General features: G+C 46.7%; 1 protein-coding gene across 4 annotated transcripts in view; it reads right to left on the bottom strand.

Moving 5' to 3' along the window:
* Positions 1 to 12,909: 12,909 nt before the first annotated feature.
* Positions 12,910 to 17,892, bottom strand: part of LOC144093456 (dixin-A-like) — a 64,329-nt gene continuing 59,346 nt past the window's right edge. For all 4 annotated transcript variants that reach the window (XR_013306279.1, XR_013306280.1, XM_077626853.1 and 1 more), the window contains exons 9-11: positions 16,275 to 16,398; positions 14,627 to 14,735; positions 12,910 to 14,144 (exon numbers count right to left, since the gene is read on the bottom strand). Coding sequence is in view for 2 of the 4 variants with exons in the window: in XM_077626853.1 (XP_077482979.1) it covers positions 14,073 to 14,144; positions 14,627 to 14,735; positions 16,275 to 16,398 (305 nt within the window). In the remaining 2 variants the exon portion in view is untranslated. The remainder of the gene's footprint in view (positions 14,145 to 14,626; positions 14,736 to 16,274; positions 16,399 to 17,892) is intronic.

The following is a 17,892-nucleotide window of genomic DNA, read 5'->3' as shown; positions in this document are numbered from 1 at the left end:
TAAGAAACTGTATGGCTCCGTCGTCGGCGCAGCGGCGAGGCGCGCGGCGCACACACCAGCTGCGGTCTATGACGTCACTCCGCGCATGCGCACAGCTGGCCGAGCGGTGATGCCACGGCTCAGCGCGCAGCCACACTGACCTCGCGAAGTGGCTGGCGCTGTGTAGCTATCGCTACAAAATACATTTTCATCCGCCCTCTGTGGCAGCCCAGTCTGCGTGGCAATGGCACTCCACGTGGGAAGAAGTAGGCAAAGCACGATCTTGTAGTCAGGCCGGCATTCGATGCTCTTTAAAGACACAGCTCCGCACCAAGCGTAACCTGTTCGACCTGGAAAAATGCTCAAAACACACCTGTGTTACCCCCGGCTATACGACATTTATTTCCTGCAGTCAAGGTGCGCGCTCCGTCAGCAGCGATCGTTCTGGGTCCAGACAGTCGCAAACCTGCCACAACGGCAGTAATCTGTCAGGTAGAACGCCTTGTATCTTGTCTTCAAGAGATGCGGAGCAAGTTCGGTTGCCTCAATATGTTATTCACCTTACCTACATTGTAGCTTATTGCAGAGGTTTATAATATCCATATTCTAGCTTCTGTAACACATGTCCATATTTCTTAGACGTTCAGCAACTAGCGCCATCTGTTGGCCGCCTTTAGTGCACCTCGCGCAACTCAAAGCGGACATTTTAAATTTGCAAAGTTGAAAAAACTGGAGTATCCCGAGATATACTGCGCTAAACATAATGATTATCGAGATTGACTCTTCCTCATCCTAATTTTGATTCGAAATTAGTATTCAGGCCACGCGGCTCATGGTTCCAGCACTGCGGTCCATAGGGGCGTTTGTCTAAATTTCTTGCGATTGTGTAAACTATCATCATCGTCAGCCTGACTGCGCCCACTGCAGGGCAAAGGCCTCTCCCATATCTCTACAAATTACCCTTTCCTGTGCCTGTTGCAGTATACACCTGCGGTAAAAAGTCCGCGGAGCGAGCCTTTCGGGAAGAAATTTAATTACTTTGCATCCAGTGCGCATTTCATGATTAATATTTAATGTTCCGCCGTGTAATTTCCACATTCACAATAAGGTTTCATGTATTTATTCCACACTATATGCAAAATTAAGGCAAGGAAGTTAAGTTTTTTCCACCGACTCTGTGTTCCACAAACTTTTTGGCTATAAGTGTACGTTTTCATAAATATCGGAGATCGGACTATCAGTTGGGCTCTGATTTCCATTGGTAGATTCCTCCTATCTTGTTGCTTCGCTGGAATTTTTAGATTACTCTCTTACTTCCCTATTGTTGACAGACAGCGAGAAATATCTTTGCTACGGTCGCATATGCCATAGAAAATGATGCGAGTAATAACGCTGCTCACTGATCAGAAAAATTTGCGCACGTATATATTCCATTGCAACATTTAAAAAAATCAGTAACCGAAGTCATTTTTGTTCGACACCTAAATTCAAATATGTTTTATGGCGGATGGCTCGAGACCGTATGGAATTGTGGGGTTGAACATTGCAGATACCTCGAGTACCATGAAGAAAAGAAGACGAAGAAGGAGCGGAGGTCTGCGGGGTGCAAGCTGTTTTTCCCTGGCGAAAAAAAGCAACTCCGTTCACCATGGCCAATGCCGCACCCCCTGCGTACGAGGACGAAGACCTGGAAGACGAGCCAGCACTGCAACCGCCAGTTCGTCCCGTCCAGCCTAGGCGCTCTGCTGCCAGCGCCGTAGGGCCCATGGACGTTGACAATAAGGTCATGGAGCTCTCGCGAATGATCAGAGTGCAGCCCGCTTCGAGACAGGACGACCTTTGGGGTTCCGTGGTCTGCGGCATACTCCTCCTCACTGTCACCTGCCTGTTGGTGTTTATGGCGGGATGGCTGCTCTTCTCGCCCGACCCGGACTTTCCGTTCACTCAGGTCATACACAACACGTTCACCCCAGTACTGGATCACGGGGAAAGCGAAAATGGAACGGAAGGAGACCACAACGAGACCACAGTGCCTTTCGCTCGAGAACAAGGAGACGTCTGGAATCAATACGAACCGCGAGGCTCAGTAGAATTCCAAAGTCTATCCGACGACAGTACGAGCTTATTCTGTGGAACGAAGGCCTGCAAGGATATGGTATACTTCCTGGAAGGACTCTTCGGTGCCAGTCACGATGCGTGCGGGAGTCTGTACGACCGCGTATGCTCTTCGTGGGCTCGCAGCAGCGATCGACCGACAGAGTTTCAAGCACGCTACGACGCCGACCACGCTGTTCTGGGGGCCTATGAGCGCCAACTGGCTCGCCTCCTGACCAGCCCAGATGTACCACTGCCGGGACAGCGTGCCTTGTACGCCGACTGCGTCTCTGGAAGCCTACTGAGCGAGGAAGACCTTGAGGACATCACAATGAATCTCGTTACTCCGGACGGAGGATGGACGCCGGATTCCTTAGCCCAGGCCGTCATCCAGATGGCTCGGATAGGACTGTCGCCATCATTCCAAGTCTCAGTCCGAGCTGTGAACGGCACAGTCTACGTGGCATTCGTTGCTACCGACACTGCGGAGCAGAACGAGCTGTTCGTTCATGGCAGCGACGAAAAATCGGCCGACCAATCCACTGAAAGCACGACAGACTCTTTTGCTGGTTTGTTCACCGGCGAAGACTTCGACAACACCGCATTCCTTCTAAGCCTGGAACGCCGCGTGTGCCACTACGTCGCCAAGATGTCCAGCCACAACATGTCGTGCGTCTTCAGCCTGGTATCTCACGAATCTTTACCATGGGCAAACCGGCAGCTTCGTTCCGTTTCTGCCGCGCACTTAGCAGTCGACAACGCGACGATGTTCGATGACCTACCGGCGTACCTCAAGGAGGTTAAGAAAGCCATCGAAATGTTTTCTTCCCTGCGCCTGACTCATCCACTCGAAGAGGAGCAATCCGCCAAATGTATTCGGTTTATAGACAGGTACGACCCGGACTTAATACCATACCTAATCACCACATACCTTGCTCCATGGGTCGAGGCTGATGCCCGTAACTCACTGAAGCATCTAAAAGCGCTCTTAGAAAAAAGCATACCGAGCGCTGCCACGATAACACTATCTTTCTTGGCAAATGCTTCGTCCTACAGGCGCTTGGAAGATATCTACGAGAAGACTCCGACAAATAATGTCTCCAGACTGAGAGCATTCCTCGAGGCCGCAACTTGGAAGCGCTGGACCGGGCAGTTTATATTCAAAATTCCATCCCTGTCGACCACGCCGACATTTTTCATGCATTCACGGACTATGGAAGTTCCTGCCGGCGTGTTTACACTATCTGCAGGCCGTGACCGTTGGCTCCACGAACTCAGCCTAGCGAGAACCGGTCCTAGAGTACTCAGGACCCTTCTCAGCCTCAGTCCTCTCTCTCGAGATCTCAACCAAACCCGCTTTCTTCGATGCGTCTCGAGTCAAGCGAAGTCTTCGTTTCGACTTGGGGGCCACCGCTCATCGAATCTCGGCGCCATGCTGCGCTCACCTTCAAATTCAACCGACGGATTCAGATACATCGACTTCCGCCTTGATTTGGAAGAGCTGACCTCGTTCTACGTGTCGCTGCAGGCATACCGTGCCCGCGTAGGCGAAGCCGTGGTAATTCCCGGTACCGTCCTCAACAGCGACTCTCTTTTCCTCCTCTACTATGCGTTCGACAACTGCCGTATCGATCATGTCACGCCTGAAGCCAACGGAAGGGGTAGAAGTGGATCAGTCGGCAAAGCAGCTTCAAATCGACATGGTTCCGATGAAGGCAGCTCGCTTCGCCGCCGACGAGTCGATTCCGTGGCGGCCATGTTTGGAGGCCTCTTGCTCGACAAATGCCAGACTGTGCCGGACCTCTCCGGGTGTGAGGTGGAGGGTGAAGAGAGGCTGTAGCCGCTGAATTTTTGCCTCTCCTTAGTTTCACTTTGCTCTATGGAAAGTTTCTTGCTACGAGAAAAGTTTTTACGAAAGGTTGTACTAAAGGTTGTATGTAAAGTGTACATATATGGCGTTGTTATGGGTATACTATAGTATAGTGTGGCGTGGACCAAACGTTTGCTTTCGATTTTTCCAATACGTTAAGCGGAACCAACGTGATAACACTGGACAGTGACGCCAGCCCTACACAGATATATTAGACAACGGCACTCGTGTTTCGAGAAAATTTGGCGCGATTAACTTATTGATAGGGGCGACAGAGACATGAGAGTGGTAGATTTATGTGACTGCGCCTGCCACTACGGGCTCTGTGTTAACAGATTTGCCTTGCTCCTGCGAGAGGTGTGCGTAATATGAACAGTCGAGCGCCCATCGCTGTGGAGGCGTTAGGGGTACTCGCCACTTATTCGTTGAATATATGGCGACGTCTGATAAAACGGACCAAGAAAAGCCTGGTCGTCGTGTTTCAGCGACCGTAATTCACTTTTTAACGAGATGGAGTTAAAGGCCCCTTGTCCACAAAATCTCCTGTCGGCGTCGTAGGCGTTGGCGTCGGCGTTTTGAGCGAAAAATCTGGCAGGTGGTGCACAGAGAGCAACCTAGGAGGCAGGTGGGCTACAAAGGTCAAGTGACCTTAGGGCTTAGTCACAACGTGCCCACCGAATAGTGATCAAACTGCCCACCGTGGCAGGTGTCAGTTGATTTAATGATTGGTCGCTCACGAAGAGAAACCTGGGCTGCACAAGGTCCACCCCCGGGGAGCACCTGCCATCTCAGGGGAGTGGCGCATCGCTGAACCGCTGCACCATTGCACGCATTCCTAGTTCAGCCACGTAATAATTCGAGAAAACGTGTGTCTAAAAACCGTAGCGGTACTGTACTCCATCCTGCTATCGTGCGGTAAACAATATGTAGAGCAGACTAGCAGATGCCTCAATGAAAGCCTGAAGGGGCATCATAAAAATGTACTCCCGCAGTCAAAAGTAAACGGAATGCGACTCCTTTAAAAAAAAAAATTATGTCTTCCAATTAGAAGCGAGATTTATTCGAAATTTATTGGTGCAATGTGTAATTCGCACAATCACAATTATGCTGCATACATCTGTCCAAAGATGCATCAAGTGTGAGCGATGAAATTTAAATCTTATTGCTAATATTGCGTTCGATTTACTTTTGACAGGAGCTGCACATGAAACGGTGAAATGAAACCTTAGGATACATTGCAGGGGCTGTGACAGCAAAACATGCAGGCTATACTTCGCGTAAACAGAAGTGGTAAATAAACATAACAATCAGCTAATTCGCGAAACTATTAAAGCTGGAGAAATATCAAGGGTAAAGGAACCACGTGTCGGCAGTCCCTCTGTGGCAATAACAGCAGGTGAACTATAAGATCACCACAACCGAATGGCATCACTGTTATCGCCATGAGCAGTTGTTTATACGTATCTTTCCCTATTTGTCGATTTTTTTTGCTGGTTGAGCCTGTCGTGCATATTTCCACGGGCCAAGCAATCAAATTCAGTTGAAAGTCAGCACTCGTCCATGTGTGTCTTCCTTCGTCCCCGTTTCAAATCGCGCTGCTTCTACTCATTGGATTACCAACTTACCCAAGTTTCTGTTTTAGCCTGTTTCGCAATTCAACTTTGCATATTTCTTGGTCTTCCCGCCTTATTCGAATCGTGTCTTCCACAACGGCTTAAACCGTCGCCGCTGAGACTGCCTTACGGAGGCTAAATTCGTCCGGCTCGACCTGTTGTCATCCTGACAGATTCGAAATCTGCACTTCAATGGTGTTCCCCTCTTCATGGCCGTCTCTTAGCTCTCTGCGCTTGGTGCATAATCTTTAGCGCAGAACCTACTCTACGTTTCCAATGGGCACGCTCGCACGTAGGCGTAGGGAGTGCCACTGCGCTCCGTCAAAAGTCAGTGGTTGTTGAGGCTTCGCGCGTACCTCGGGTTTTTCAGCTTTGCGAGTGAAGTAGCGTTTCCGCACTAAAAACCGAGTATGGTGGCCACGGTCACCACCCCGGTTCCAAGGGGACGCTCCTATCTTGCATCTATCCATCGGATCGTTCACGCTTCCGGCTTTCCGGATGCTCCTTTGTGCATTGCGGAGAAGCACGTCTCTTCCCAGCGGGCTCGGATGTCTGGTCATCTCCACTATACGAGCGTAGGACTTGAATATATTCGACATGACTTGTTATGGGATGGATTTAAGGTAGGATATAAACATTTGAATGGTGTACATCCTATTTTCTCTGTTTTTTTTTATTTCTGCAAAAGTAGATTTAGCATAGAATTTCTTACGTATTAACACGTATTATATAACTTCAGTACGTATTCTGCATGATGCGACGAGTGTTCTGCCGGGTACGGGCAATCAGGGACGGCGCGAATGCCAGTGACACCATGCTTAATATACGACCGGATCGAGGTGACAAACTATACGAGTCTGCTTACTTAGTGCGAAGCGAAGGCACCGAGCGTATCTCTTCTGGAGAACGTCGCGTCGTCAGACGCCTCTGCTTGCGTGAAACCGAGGCGAGTGGCGGCGGCGCTTGTCGGGCGTATCTTCCGACATCTCGAATTAATGCGAAAGCACTAGATGGCTCATCGGCAACGAAACCCGACGCTGCTGTCCAGCAGCAGTGGTCCGAAAACCCCAATGACGTCGCCGTTGCCTCGCGTGATGTCAGCAGTAGACCATAAGATAGTAATGGGTGATCATAGGCAATGAAGCAGACATTAGTAGTTACTGATATTGGTAGTTTGGGAATGCTAAAGGACGTTACTAGATAATGATTAGGGTCGTTAATGACAATGGCAATGATAAAGGCATTTAGGTTGACGGCTTCTATGGCTAATGCCTTTAAGTCAAAAGCGTTTAGGGCGAAAGCCTTCAGCAGAGAAAAGGCATTTAGGTCACATGCCTTTATGGTGAAGGCCTTTATGCCACAGGATGCTCTCGCATTCACAGCACTTAAGGACCTTAAGTTCCCACCGTAAGTTTTTGGAAATGTCATTGAGTTTCTATGCATGCACCAGTAGAGGGCGGTGCGAGAAATCTATCCGGACATTTTTTTAATGTGGTACAGCGAAGAGCCGCGAGTACGGCAGCACGAGCAGAGTAGGGAAGGTCACGTGACACGCGCGCCAGAGTGACGTTAATTGGTGGGTGTCGTTGAGCGTTGCCCACTAGCGCGCGACTTGCGAATTGCGCACTAATTGGCCCACTTCCTGCTAGATACCTGCAGGGCTCGGGGTTACGATACTAGCAGACGCCTTGTACAGTGGCCCGGGAACTTTCGACCAAGTCTGCTCGCGTTGAAGGTTCGAGTTGCGTCAGTGCGCGCTTCATTGAGATGGATCCTGTGTTAACGCGACGGACGCTCTGGCGCGATGGTCGGGAGGCGATAATTTTTTTTTTCAGCCACACCACTGACGGTAATCACGTTTTCGGGTTACGAGGCGAGAAGCAGGCGTATGTGCGCGCTGCTCCCAGCCCATTCGTGGTAGGCAGCAGTTTTTGCCGTGTGCTTCTTGCCGGCAGCGTTTTCATTGCAAATGCCTCAGCATACAGGCCGAGGAATATAATATCCTCACGGAATCCGGGACCAGCAAGTACAAATGTGTTAAGTGTGTGAAGCGGCACGACCCCTCGTCGGCAGAGCTTATCTGCAGCACTGGCCGCCCAGACACGCCCTACGAGGAACCTGCGTTTTCCCTCGGATCTTCATAGCGCGGCTGGTACAAGTGCCTCGTCGAGCGTTGTTCAGCTGATGCAGACAAATGCCAGTCGAATGGATGCGTTTGCGGCTGAAGTGCGACAGCTTCGAGCGGGAAATGTGCTCCTGCGTGAGGCTGCGAATGGCTTGAGTGCATCCGTTCTGGTGCATACCGCCAAACAGGATGACTGCTCTCCGACTGTTCGGAACCTCGGGAATACGCGTCTGCTGTGGCCACAAACATCGCTGCCCCAAATTCTGGCGTCCCTTCGCAGCCTCTTCCTCAGCACCAACATAGTCATCTGCCACGGCCGTCTAAAGCGGTGAGCCAGCCATCACGGCATCGAGCGACGTCTGGCGCAGCTAAACAGTCTGTGCTTAAAGTAGCGCCCAAACTGCCGGCAAAGACGGGACTATTTGTTTCTCGCCTGGACCCGACTACAACAGCGTCTGATATACAGGAACTCCTAGGAGATATAGTGGGTGACAAGGTGATTACGTGCACAAGACTCAAAACGAGGTACGACACGTATTGCTCCTTCCATGTTTCGCTCGAAGAGCATTCGTTAGATCTTGTTAACAAACCTGAAGCGTGGCCTGACGGTTGCGTGTATCGCCCCTTCTATGGAAACCTGTGGTCCTCCAGACAATTTGATAATCCTAACAGTGCTCTAACCCCTTCATAAAATGGCTCTGGAAATTAGGTTATATTATCAAAGCACGAGAGGGCTTCGAACTAAAAGGGAAGTGCTCTTCGCGAATGCATACCAATGTGGGTATGATATTGTATGCTTGACCGAAACATGGCTAAACTCATCATGTGCTAGTAACTCTTATTTCTCAGATGAGTATGCTGTCTGCAGAGCCGACAGAAATTACTCTGACCGGGTTAAATATACGGCGGCGGAGTTCTGATAGCGTCTAGGACTGTGTTAGGTTGATTTAGAAGACCTGGAAACCTACGAAGAATGTGTGTGTGGTTGGAAATTCCAGCGCGTGACAAATCTCACTGTCTCGTTGGCTGTCATTACTTTCCACCAAAATCAGATCTTAACGTTTTCACGAATCACTTTTTGGATATTGGGGAAAAAAATTGACTTTTCGAAGTGCAAGGTTCGTATTTACGGGCATTTTAATCTTCCTAAAATTGAATGGGCAACTGGTTTGGTCAGCAGTGACTGAGCAGCTGTACGAGAAAAAGCCCGATGTTTCTTTAACTTTATTGGCTTCCATGAGTTACGTCAATATAATGTGATCAAGAACTGCGCTGGTAATATTTTAGATCTAGTTATATCGAACGTGCCTGTTTCTGGTGTGCAAGCGGCGCGCGATGCTCTTGTCTTAGTAGATAAGTTTCACTGTCCATTTACTCTGTCATTCTTTGTATTTTTGTCCAGCACGTGAAATGAAACCAGAAAATTTCAGGTACGCTTACGGCGATTATCTGGGGCTGTACAAAGAGCTTTACAGCCACTACTGGTCTCGATTCTTTGATATCGGGAACGTTGACTTATTTGTTGAGTTATTGAAATCAGTTGTACAGGGAACAATGAAAAAATTTATTCCGCGGTGTCGTCCGAGAGGGTCTAGATTCCCTTGCTCGTTTTCTTGTGATTTGAAACACTATTTAAAGTAAAAACAGCGGTATCACAAACGGCACGTTAAATCAGAAACTTAGTATTGGTACCAAAGTTATTCACTATGCGGACAAATTTTGAAAAAGCTTATTGCACGCGATGAAGCTCTATACCACAAGCATCTCGAAGAAAATTTTAAGAAAGAACCAAACTCTTTTTGGTCTTCTGTGCGCAAGCAAAGTAAAGAGAAAGTTAGTGCTGCTGTGCTAAAGATAGTGAAAGTATCTGTTTCAAGCTGCAAGATGTACGCCAAGCTTTCGCTGAGAACTTTAGCTCTTGCTTTGTGGGCCCTGACAACACAACCGGTGTTGTCACCCTTGATGACAGCCCTGACTGCTTAGCTCTTGAAAGTGTCGCTGAGTATGAAGTTTTATCGGCGATTCAGAAGCTGAAGCCAATAGTGGTTCTTGTAATATAAGCCTGGCGATGCTTGTGATGTGAATAATTTTCGGCCAGTGTCAATTATTTGTTGTTTTTCAAAAGTTCTTGAAATGGTAATGCACGAACGCATGAGCTCATATTTTAAACAAAAGATAACACCTCTGCAGCACGGTTTTTTAAAAGGACGATCTGTTGAGTCGAATCTATGCAACATTCTCGGGTATAGTGGGCCTCACCTGTTTAATCGCAGTCAAGTGGACACAATCTACTTTGCAATGACTAGAGCGTTTGACACTGTTTCTTATGAGATACTTCTGACAAAGATGAAAAAATACGGACTTTGTCCCATGTACTGCAAATGGCTCAAAAGCTACCTTGGCAGCCGCCGTAATGTGGTAAGATTTTCCGGCTGTGTGTCTGACGAGTTTGTTTCAACGTCAGGAGTGCCTCATGTAGGGTTCCAACTTGGGACCGCGGTTGTTTTAGTATTTATTAATGATTTGCCGCTACACGTCAACTCAAGGGTTTTGTTATCTGCTGATGATTTAAAATTATTCCGTAAGATTGTGACCTTGGAAGACTGTCGCGGTTTGCAAGCTGACATTAGCAACATCGAGAAATGGTGCTTGGTGAATAGGCTTAATCTGATCATTTTGGGAACAGCGCTAACGCAGGACGGAGCGAGAACACAACACAGGCGCCTGTGTTGTGTTCTCGCTCCTTCCTGCGCCTGTTCCCAAAATTATCGTAAACCAAAAAGCCCAACTCTCCACTCTTCTGAGGCTTAAAGTGAACATTAAAAAAACTTTCGTTTTGTCTCTTACTCGAAAACGCAACACAAATATATTTAATTATACTCTTCTTGGCGAACAAATACCTCGTGCTGCCCATGTACGTGACCTCGGTGTTGTTGGCTGAAGGCTCGACTTTCGGTTACGTGTCTTGTCGATTGTCTCTCACTCATTGAGACATATTGGTGTTATTTCTCGTTTAACAAGAAAATTTCGTCGACACGAATGTCTGCGCACTCTTTATTGTGCAGCCGCCGCGGTGGCTGAGTGGTTATGGCGCTCAGCTGCTGGCCCAGAAGACGCGGGTTCGATTCCGGCCGCGGCGGTCGAATTTCGATGGAGGCGAAATTCTAGAGGCCCGTGTACTGTGCGATGTCAGCGCACGTTAAAGAAACCCAGGTGGTCGAAATTTCCGGAGCCCTTCACTACGGCGTCCCTCATAGCCTGAGTCGCTTTGGGACGTTAAACCCCTATAAACTAAACTACCTTTATTGTGCTCTCGTGAGGCCACGTCTCGAGTTTTCATCAGTAGCTTGGAATAGTGTATCCGTTACTTCTGGCAATGAAATCGAAAATGTTCAGCGGAAGTTTGTACGCATCCTTTATGACAGATATATTGGGCGCCGTTGTTTCTACGACTACGATTCTCTTCTAGCAGACCTTAGTATGTCTACTCTTTATGACAGGCGACTCGCGCGTGACATGCATTTTCTACATAAAGTTGTGCTCGGCTCTATTGACTGTGATCAGTTATTGATGTCACTGCGATTTCAACATGCCTCAGGGAAAAACCACGAAATGCTGCGATACATTTTATCCTGACATGCATGCCATTTCACCAATGACTCGTTTGCAGATAACATATAATTCAACCTTTTACGACAAAGATATATTTGCCTTATTTGCTGTTTTCATTGTTCAGTTTATTATGCTTTTTTCTTTATTATTTTTATTTGTGATAATTTTCTGTATTATTATTTTCGTGTATCATCATTTATATCATCATAATTTCGTGTATCCTTTTCTTTCTGTCGGTCCGTCCGTCCGTCCGTCCGTCCGTCCGTCCGTCCCCGTCCGTCCGTCCGTCCGTCCCTGTGTGTATCTCTATGTATTTATCTAATCTAATTTATCTAATCTAATTTATCTATAAAGTTATATGGCTAATACCAGCAGCCAGCTAGAAATCTCTAATAGAAACCAGGCGTTTAACGCTTGATAAAAAGTGGACTAGTAGAAATTAGCTAAGTTTACTAGTCTGCCAACACTGATATTACTATGCCGAAAAAACCATATTGTTACCTTAAAAAACTTACTTTTTAAACTTATTGGTGAGCTTCCCTTAAACACGCTATATTTTGCCTCTTGCTATGTTTGTTGAATGGATTATTTGCGAGGGAACAGACGCTATTTCGAAATTGTGAGCACACAATGATCATATTGTTATCCAGGTGATGGATGTGCATGAGAAAAACTTTTAAGCGAGCATAGGTCACGTTAGTTGGAAAAACAAGTAACCTCTTGATAAATGTAGACATTGACGCGCCGATTATTTAGCGTATTAAACAGGCAAATGACGGCCTTCATGAAAGGAGAAAATTTAGAAGATTCTGTGATTTATACCGTTCTGGAACAGAAATCGAGACGTGACTACCACTCGAACGATGTGATAACGCGCTGCGCAAAGTTTTTTGTTCTCACTTGACATTTGTACTCCTACCTTCCACAATTAAGAAGAAAATCACTCTACGCTGCCTACTCGCTTTTCCTTTCTCCAGGTATTTTACCTAAACACCTTCTCTTCATCATTTGCAGCCTCTTCCTTGCCTTGCCCTCCTTCACTTCAACCACATCTGTCTTTGCAAGGTCATAGCACCTTACAACAACAAAACTGATGTTATGCTTCTCCAGTTCAGATGGGCGTAAAGTAAAAAAAAATCAGAGGAAATACCACAACACATCTGGCGTAGATTTTGCTATGAGCTTCGTTCACACATGGGCTTTCCTGTAGTCTTCTCCTTATGGATGACCTTTCACAATTTTTTACAGGCTGTTGTATTTTGGCATAGCTTAGATAATTCTCAGCGTTCACAGCTGACTAATAAATTTCAGAAAAAACTGTTTAATCGCCTCACTTGGTTTTGTTGCATTCCAATGCCCTGTAGCCCACCCCAGCTATATCTCAAAGAGAAGAGACAGCAGTATTTGTAAATACAATAAATATAAATGCATGCAGAATCAGAACAATCATTCGTCTCACCTTTGAATGTGCGTGAGAATACCAGAATCTTTCTGATGAGGCCCACAGAGCTTCCTAAGCCATTCTCAGTGATACACAACAATGAACTTGAAGGAGTTTGCTGCAAGCAACCGTCAATACCTCAAGAAATATTTGTAGCCTAGAATAAAAAGAGCACTTTCGCATCTGTAGATGAACAGTTTTATTATCCATTCATTCAGTAACATCAGTGAATTGCACTTGATTTCGTTAAAAGCACGTCTTCGTTGGCGATAAATAAAACAGTTCTGATGAAACTGAGCGCCACATTTTGAAATGTTGAAAGGAATTTCTTAAGTTATGGCGCAAGAGTTAGGAGGATAATAGATGACCCAAAAAAGTATGGTTTCATAATTCAGTGACGCTATTTTGAAGCTGCCATGAACACAGTTTTTCTCGATGTAGATGCGTTTACGTTCTGAACGGGAACCACAATCTTATTCTCGACCAAATACCGCATGAAATAACACGTAGACAATTCTCGCTTTGTACCGGCGCCAAGAGAATGTGGACTGAAAACCGGCAGTTGTCGTAGGAGTCGTGTGTGGTTGGCATACTTTGTTTGAAGCAAGCACTTCAAGAAAGCTGCATAATCACACTTCTGACACGAGAACCCGTCTTCGCGGTGACATCAGCAGAAAAATAAGAGATGACATACTTATTCATTACTGGCTTTATCAGCACAATGCTTCTTTTCATAATTTTTCTTGTTTATGGGATTGTTTCCGCTGGATGCTGTCCCTTTTCAATACATCATTGTCAGCGTACGCATTACTTACTGCTTTTACTGTAACCAAATGTCACTAAATTCTCTATGCTTAAATTTACGTGTCACAAAACAGTTTTACCATCGACTGAGTACATTGGCTTTACGACCTAATGTTCAAGACAATTCGTGTGAGAAATAATTAATTTCGTTAAAAATGATGAACCGTACTGCTTTACACGTTCACCACAGCCGAGGAGTTTGGAACGCATACTAAAGTCGGCTTAGCCTCTCGCCTTTGCACCACTACCCGCTATCTCGGCTCTCGTTTGAACTCGGGGCAGTGTCTCAACATGGGTCTCAAACCGCAACGACAAAAACAAAAAAACAAAAGAAGCCACTCGGACTGTACTCATATGACTCAAATTGGTTAACAAGTGGGCTCGCACTTCAAATAAGTTATCAAAACTGTGCAAGTCAGGCATATCAATGGCGGGACTCGGTAGGCACACACTTGGAACACAATGATGCGATTATGTACAGGTGAATGGACGTGATGCCTGAGCGTAGGAGGAAAGCGGCAATAGTCGAGTTCCTCATATGTCCTCCTCTATCCAAGCTACGATCTTGCCGTCCCATCCAGGCACATGGTCGTCATCGTGAAGGACCTGACGAGGAGAAAAAAGGGGATGGTAAAGTTCCAGAACTGTTTGCACATCATGCCATTTCATGTGGATTTTTTTTTTTCATTGCCCTTTTTAACTGTGTTCTTTTTATGCTAAGGCAGGGTGGCCTGAGTATAGATAGCCTCATTTGAGCCATTTACAAAGGGCAACTTCAATTGACATTGGATAGATGAGAAATAGAATCTTTATATATAGCCGCCGCGGTGGTTCAGTGGTTATGGCGCTCGGCTGCTGACCCGAAAGACGCTGGTTCGATCTCGGCCGCGGCGGTCGAATTTCGATGGAGGCGAAATTCTAGAGGCCCGTGTACTGTGCGATGTCAGTGCACGTTAAAGAACCCCAGGCGGTTGAAATTTCCGGAGCCCTTCACAACGGCGTCCCTCATAGTCTGAGTCGCTTTGGGACGGTAAACACACATAAACCAGAATCCCTATACATTTCCTGGTGGAGGCTTTTGCACTCACCTCCTCTTTGACCATTCCAAACTCGGGATCGAGTGTTTTGAAGTGAAACCTGTACTGGCCGGGACGGTCAAACACTACTTTGAAGTCTCGAAGTCGGATGTCGCTGAGCCTGATGGCAGTGAGAAAGGCAGAGAGAGCAAGACGCAGGGGAAAGACTTAGTCACTAGCCGTAGAAAAATATCAAACTCAGTTTTCACAACGAATTAACAGCGATATATCTGTACCACAGGACAACCTCGTTTCATGAGCGCACTCAGTTGCAGACCCCCTGTACCACAGGACAACACTCACTTGCAGACCACGTTTGTATCATGTGATTAAGACGTCACATCCTCGAAGCCCCCACTCCTATGCCCACATGTTCCCTACGATTGAGGTTGAACTGGCCAACATTGCTCTACGGCACCAGGTGGCCATGAGATTTACAATGTGGTACGACGATGATGCTATGAACCTAAGCAAAACTTCCTTAAGGCACAAAAGCAGGGATGCAGTTTCTAGGCTGGAAGTCTGACTAAAAACAGCTCAGGGGCGGATAGAAAAGAACATGTAACAATAAGACAAAGAAAGAGAAAGAAAGAGAAAGAAAGAATAAAGAACGATGTTCTCTGATCCATGGTGCTTTCATTTTGTCTCTAGATGCTAAACTATTGCTTTCCTTTCCATCGCTTGCAGCAGTGCCGAAGGCACGTTGAGGATAGGCTAGTTGACATTTAAATACGAAAATCCACGTGGGCAGATCATGTAATGCGCACAACTTTACAACCGATGGTTTGTTAGTCGTCCAGTGGATGCCAATGGAAGCTAAACGTGGTCCAGGCGGCCATGAGCCAGACGGAGTGAGGAAACTGCAAAATTTGCTGCGACATAACGTGGCGGTGGCTAGCGCAACGCATGAATAATTGGTGGTCATTGGAAGAGACCTTTATCTTGCGGAGGACTCCACTCGGCTGATGAAGACGAATACGACAGTGACGATGACGACGGCGATGATGATGATGCTATGATAAAATTTTCTAAAGATTTATCTTTCAAGTCATTTTTTTTCCTCCTTATACCACGCTGGTTGCTATCGCTTGTAACGCCTAGCAAGATATGTCACCCCCGATTCCGTTATCAGTGCAGCCGATAAAAAATGAATAGGGAAACAACTGCTACAAAACTAGGTTGTTCCTTTGAACACTTACTACAAATGAAAAAAATAATGTTCAGAACCTAATTTCTGGAATTTCTTTAGAGTTGACAACCAACTCTTCCAGGCCATTTTGTTAGTGATCGTTCTACTTCAATGCGGCAAACAACTTCGGCCAACATGGCGACAAAACTAGAAATGAGGCATGTTGCAAACCTCCACCACTTTATTTTTGTTCTTTTTGAATTCCAGTGCACTCTACTGATGACCACTAATTTTATCAGCTAGTGTCATAGTTTTATTGGTTCTGTTATTGTTGTTTGCACACCTGTAGATATCGGTCTCCTGGTGCTTCCCTAAACCTTGCGTTTATCTACGAGCTAAGGGAGAGAATGAATCAATTTACTCAACACAGGGACCCCATACAGTTCAGGCGAGAACTACCGGATGGAGTGGAATTCAGACGACGTAATTATTGCAATTAATGAGGCACAGCAGCATGGCGCGGATACTTGCCTTTTGGGTATGGACGACAGGAACGGAGTGACCGACCGCTCGGTGTAGTAGATCACCTTGGTGCTCGCCGGTTGGGAGCAGTGGCCGAGGGATGCTGGAGACTCGATGCGGTAGCCGGGATACTCTGCGCATGCGTGATAACGAAAGACAGGGGCGACGATCCGTCAACGATCACGACACGGTACGCGTCAGCAAGGAGGGAAAAAAATGAAACAGTGGCGCTTGTAGGGCAAGGAACTATCAGCCACAAAAGCTTACGTGGTCCGTGTAATGGGGGAAAAAAACTATTGCACACCCTCGCGACCCAGTCGTCTGGTAAGGTTACCAGCTGAAGTAGCATGCTCGTTCCTGCACACCTTCGAAATAATTTTTTTTTCTCCACCACCCGCACCCTGTAAACTTTTGTAGTCTATAGGATATCCGGTTATCGGTATCCTAAATGTCGCGCCTCCTAAATTCTTCCCTCAACTCATAGGCGCATCTACAACATTTCTGCGGGTACAGTCGTCAGCATGACTGTCTGGAGCACTGGACTGATGTGCTGCGGAACAAACTGAAATCTTGACTCAGCTCATCTGTTAGCGATACAGTGAGAGACAGAGAGAGAAACCCTTTAATGAAAAAGCAGAGAATTTAGCCGCCGTTTAAAAATCGCTGGCATGCTACTCTGCGTGGGGAAGGGAATTTGGGAGGTAAACACGGAAAGAGAGGAGTGTGCAAAAGATCAAATTAGAGTAAGAAAAAAAAGGGGGGGGGGGCAAAGCATAAAATGCGGCCATGAAGTGCCTACTAAGCGGCATCGACGAGAAACGATGTAACATGAAATGGCGAGGTCCAAAGTCTGATAAATGGCCTAACAAAGTTCTCCGAGAAAAATGCACGAGATCAACATACTAGATGAAATTAGAGCTTGTCGAGATGTCCAATTTCTTTTAAGTGCGCAACTAAGAAGTTCATAGCATGCGTCCAATTGCAAGGGTAAATTGTGTGCCTATGCTGCTTCGCTCCAGCGCAAGCATCGTCTCTACAACTGTGCATCTGCTTACAAAATTTCCCTTCTGTTGCTCTACACTGCGTCGTTCGAGCACTCTAGACAGACGCGCTGATGACTGTACATGGACCGGCTCAAAACAGGCGCACAAACAGCTACAACATGCTACATTGCTTTTTTTCGGAATACTACTTCTTCGCCAAAAAAAAGAACATTAATCGGTTTCAATTCATGTGATCAGCTTTATTTACTCTTAAAGCAGAAAAACTGAGCAAGTGTACGCACAAGCAGGGCTGCTATAATTCAACTACCTCTGTCAGACGCAAGGCCTCAGAATGCATGCTAGTGTCTACTCTTGCCACTCACAGGAGTGGAAATATCTTTCTGGTATAACGTTAACACTTTCTCAGAAAACTTCGCATGCCTGCGTCGAAACAAGCAGGCACTTTTTTTTTTTTTGAGGTGCGGAATGCATGCGGCCAAACGTGGCACGTAGTGCGTGTGCCGAAATTCGTTCTATTATTGCCATGCTGCTAACTCGTGCAGGCAGTATGTGCACCCAACGCATGCTGACGCATGACGGTACTCGGTGCGTCCCACAGGGGGCGCGCATAGCAGGAAGACATG

Source organism: Amblyomma americanum, chromosome 6 (genome assembly GCF_052857255.1).
Source record: "Amblyomma americanum isolate KBUSLIRL-KWMA chromosome 6, ASM5285725v1, whole genome shotgun sequence".
In the NCBI taxonomy this organism is placed as follows: Eukaryota; Metazoa; Arthropoda; class Arachnida; order Ixodida; family Ixodidae; genus Amblyomma; species Amblyomma americanum.
The sequence above is the reverse complement of the archived record's forward strand: the minus strand, read 5'-3'. Positions and strand labels throughout refer to the sequence as shown.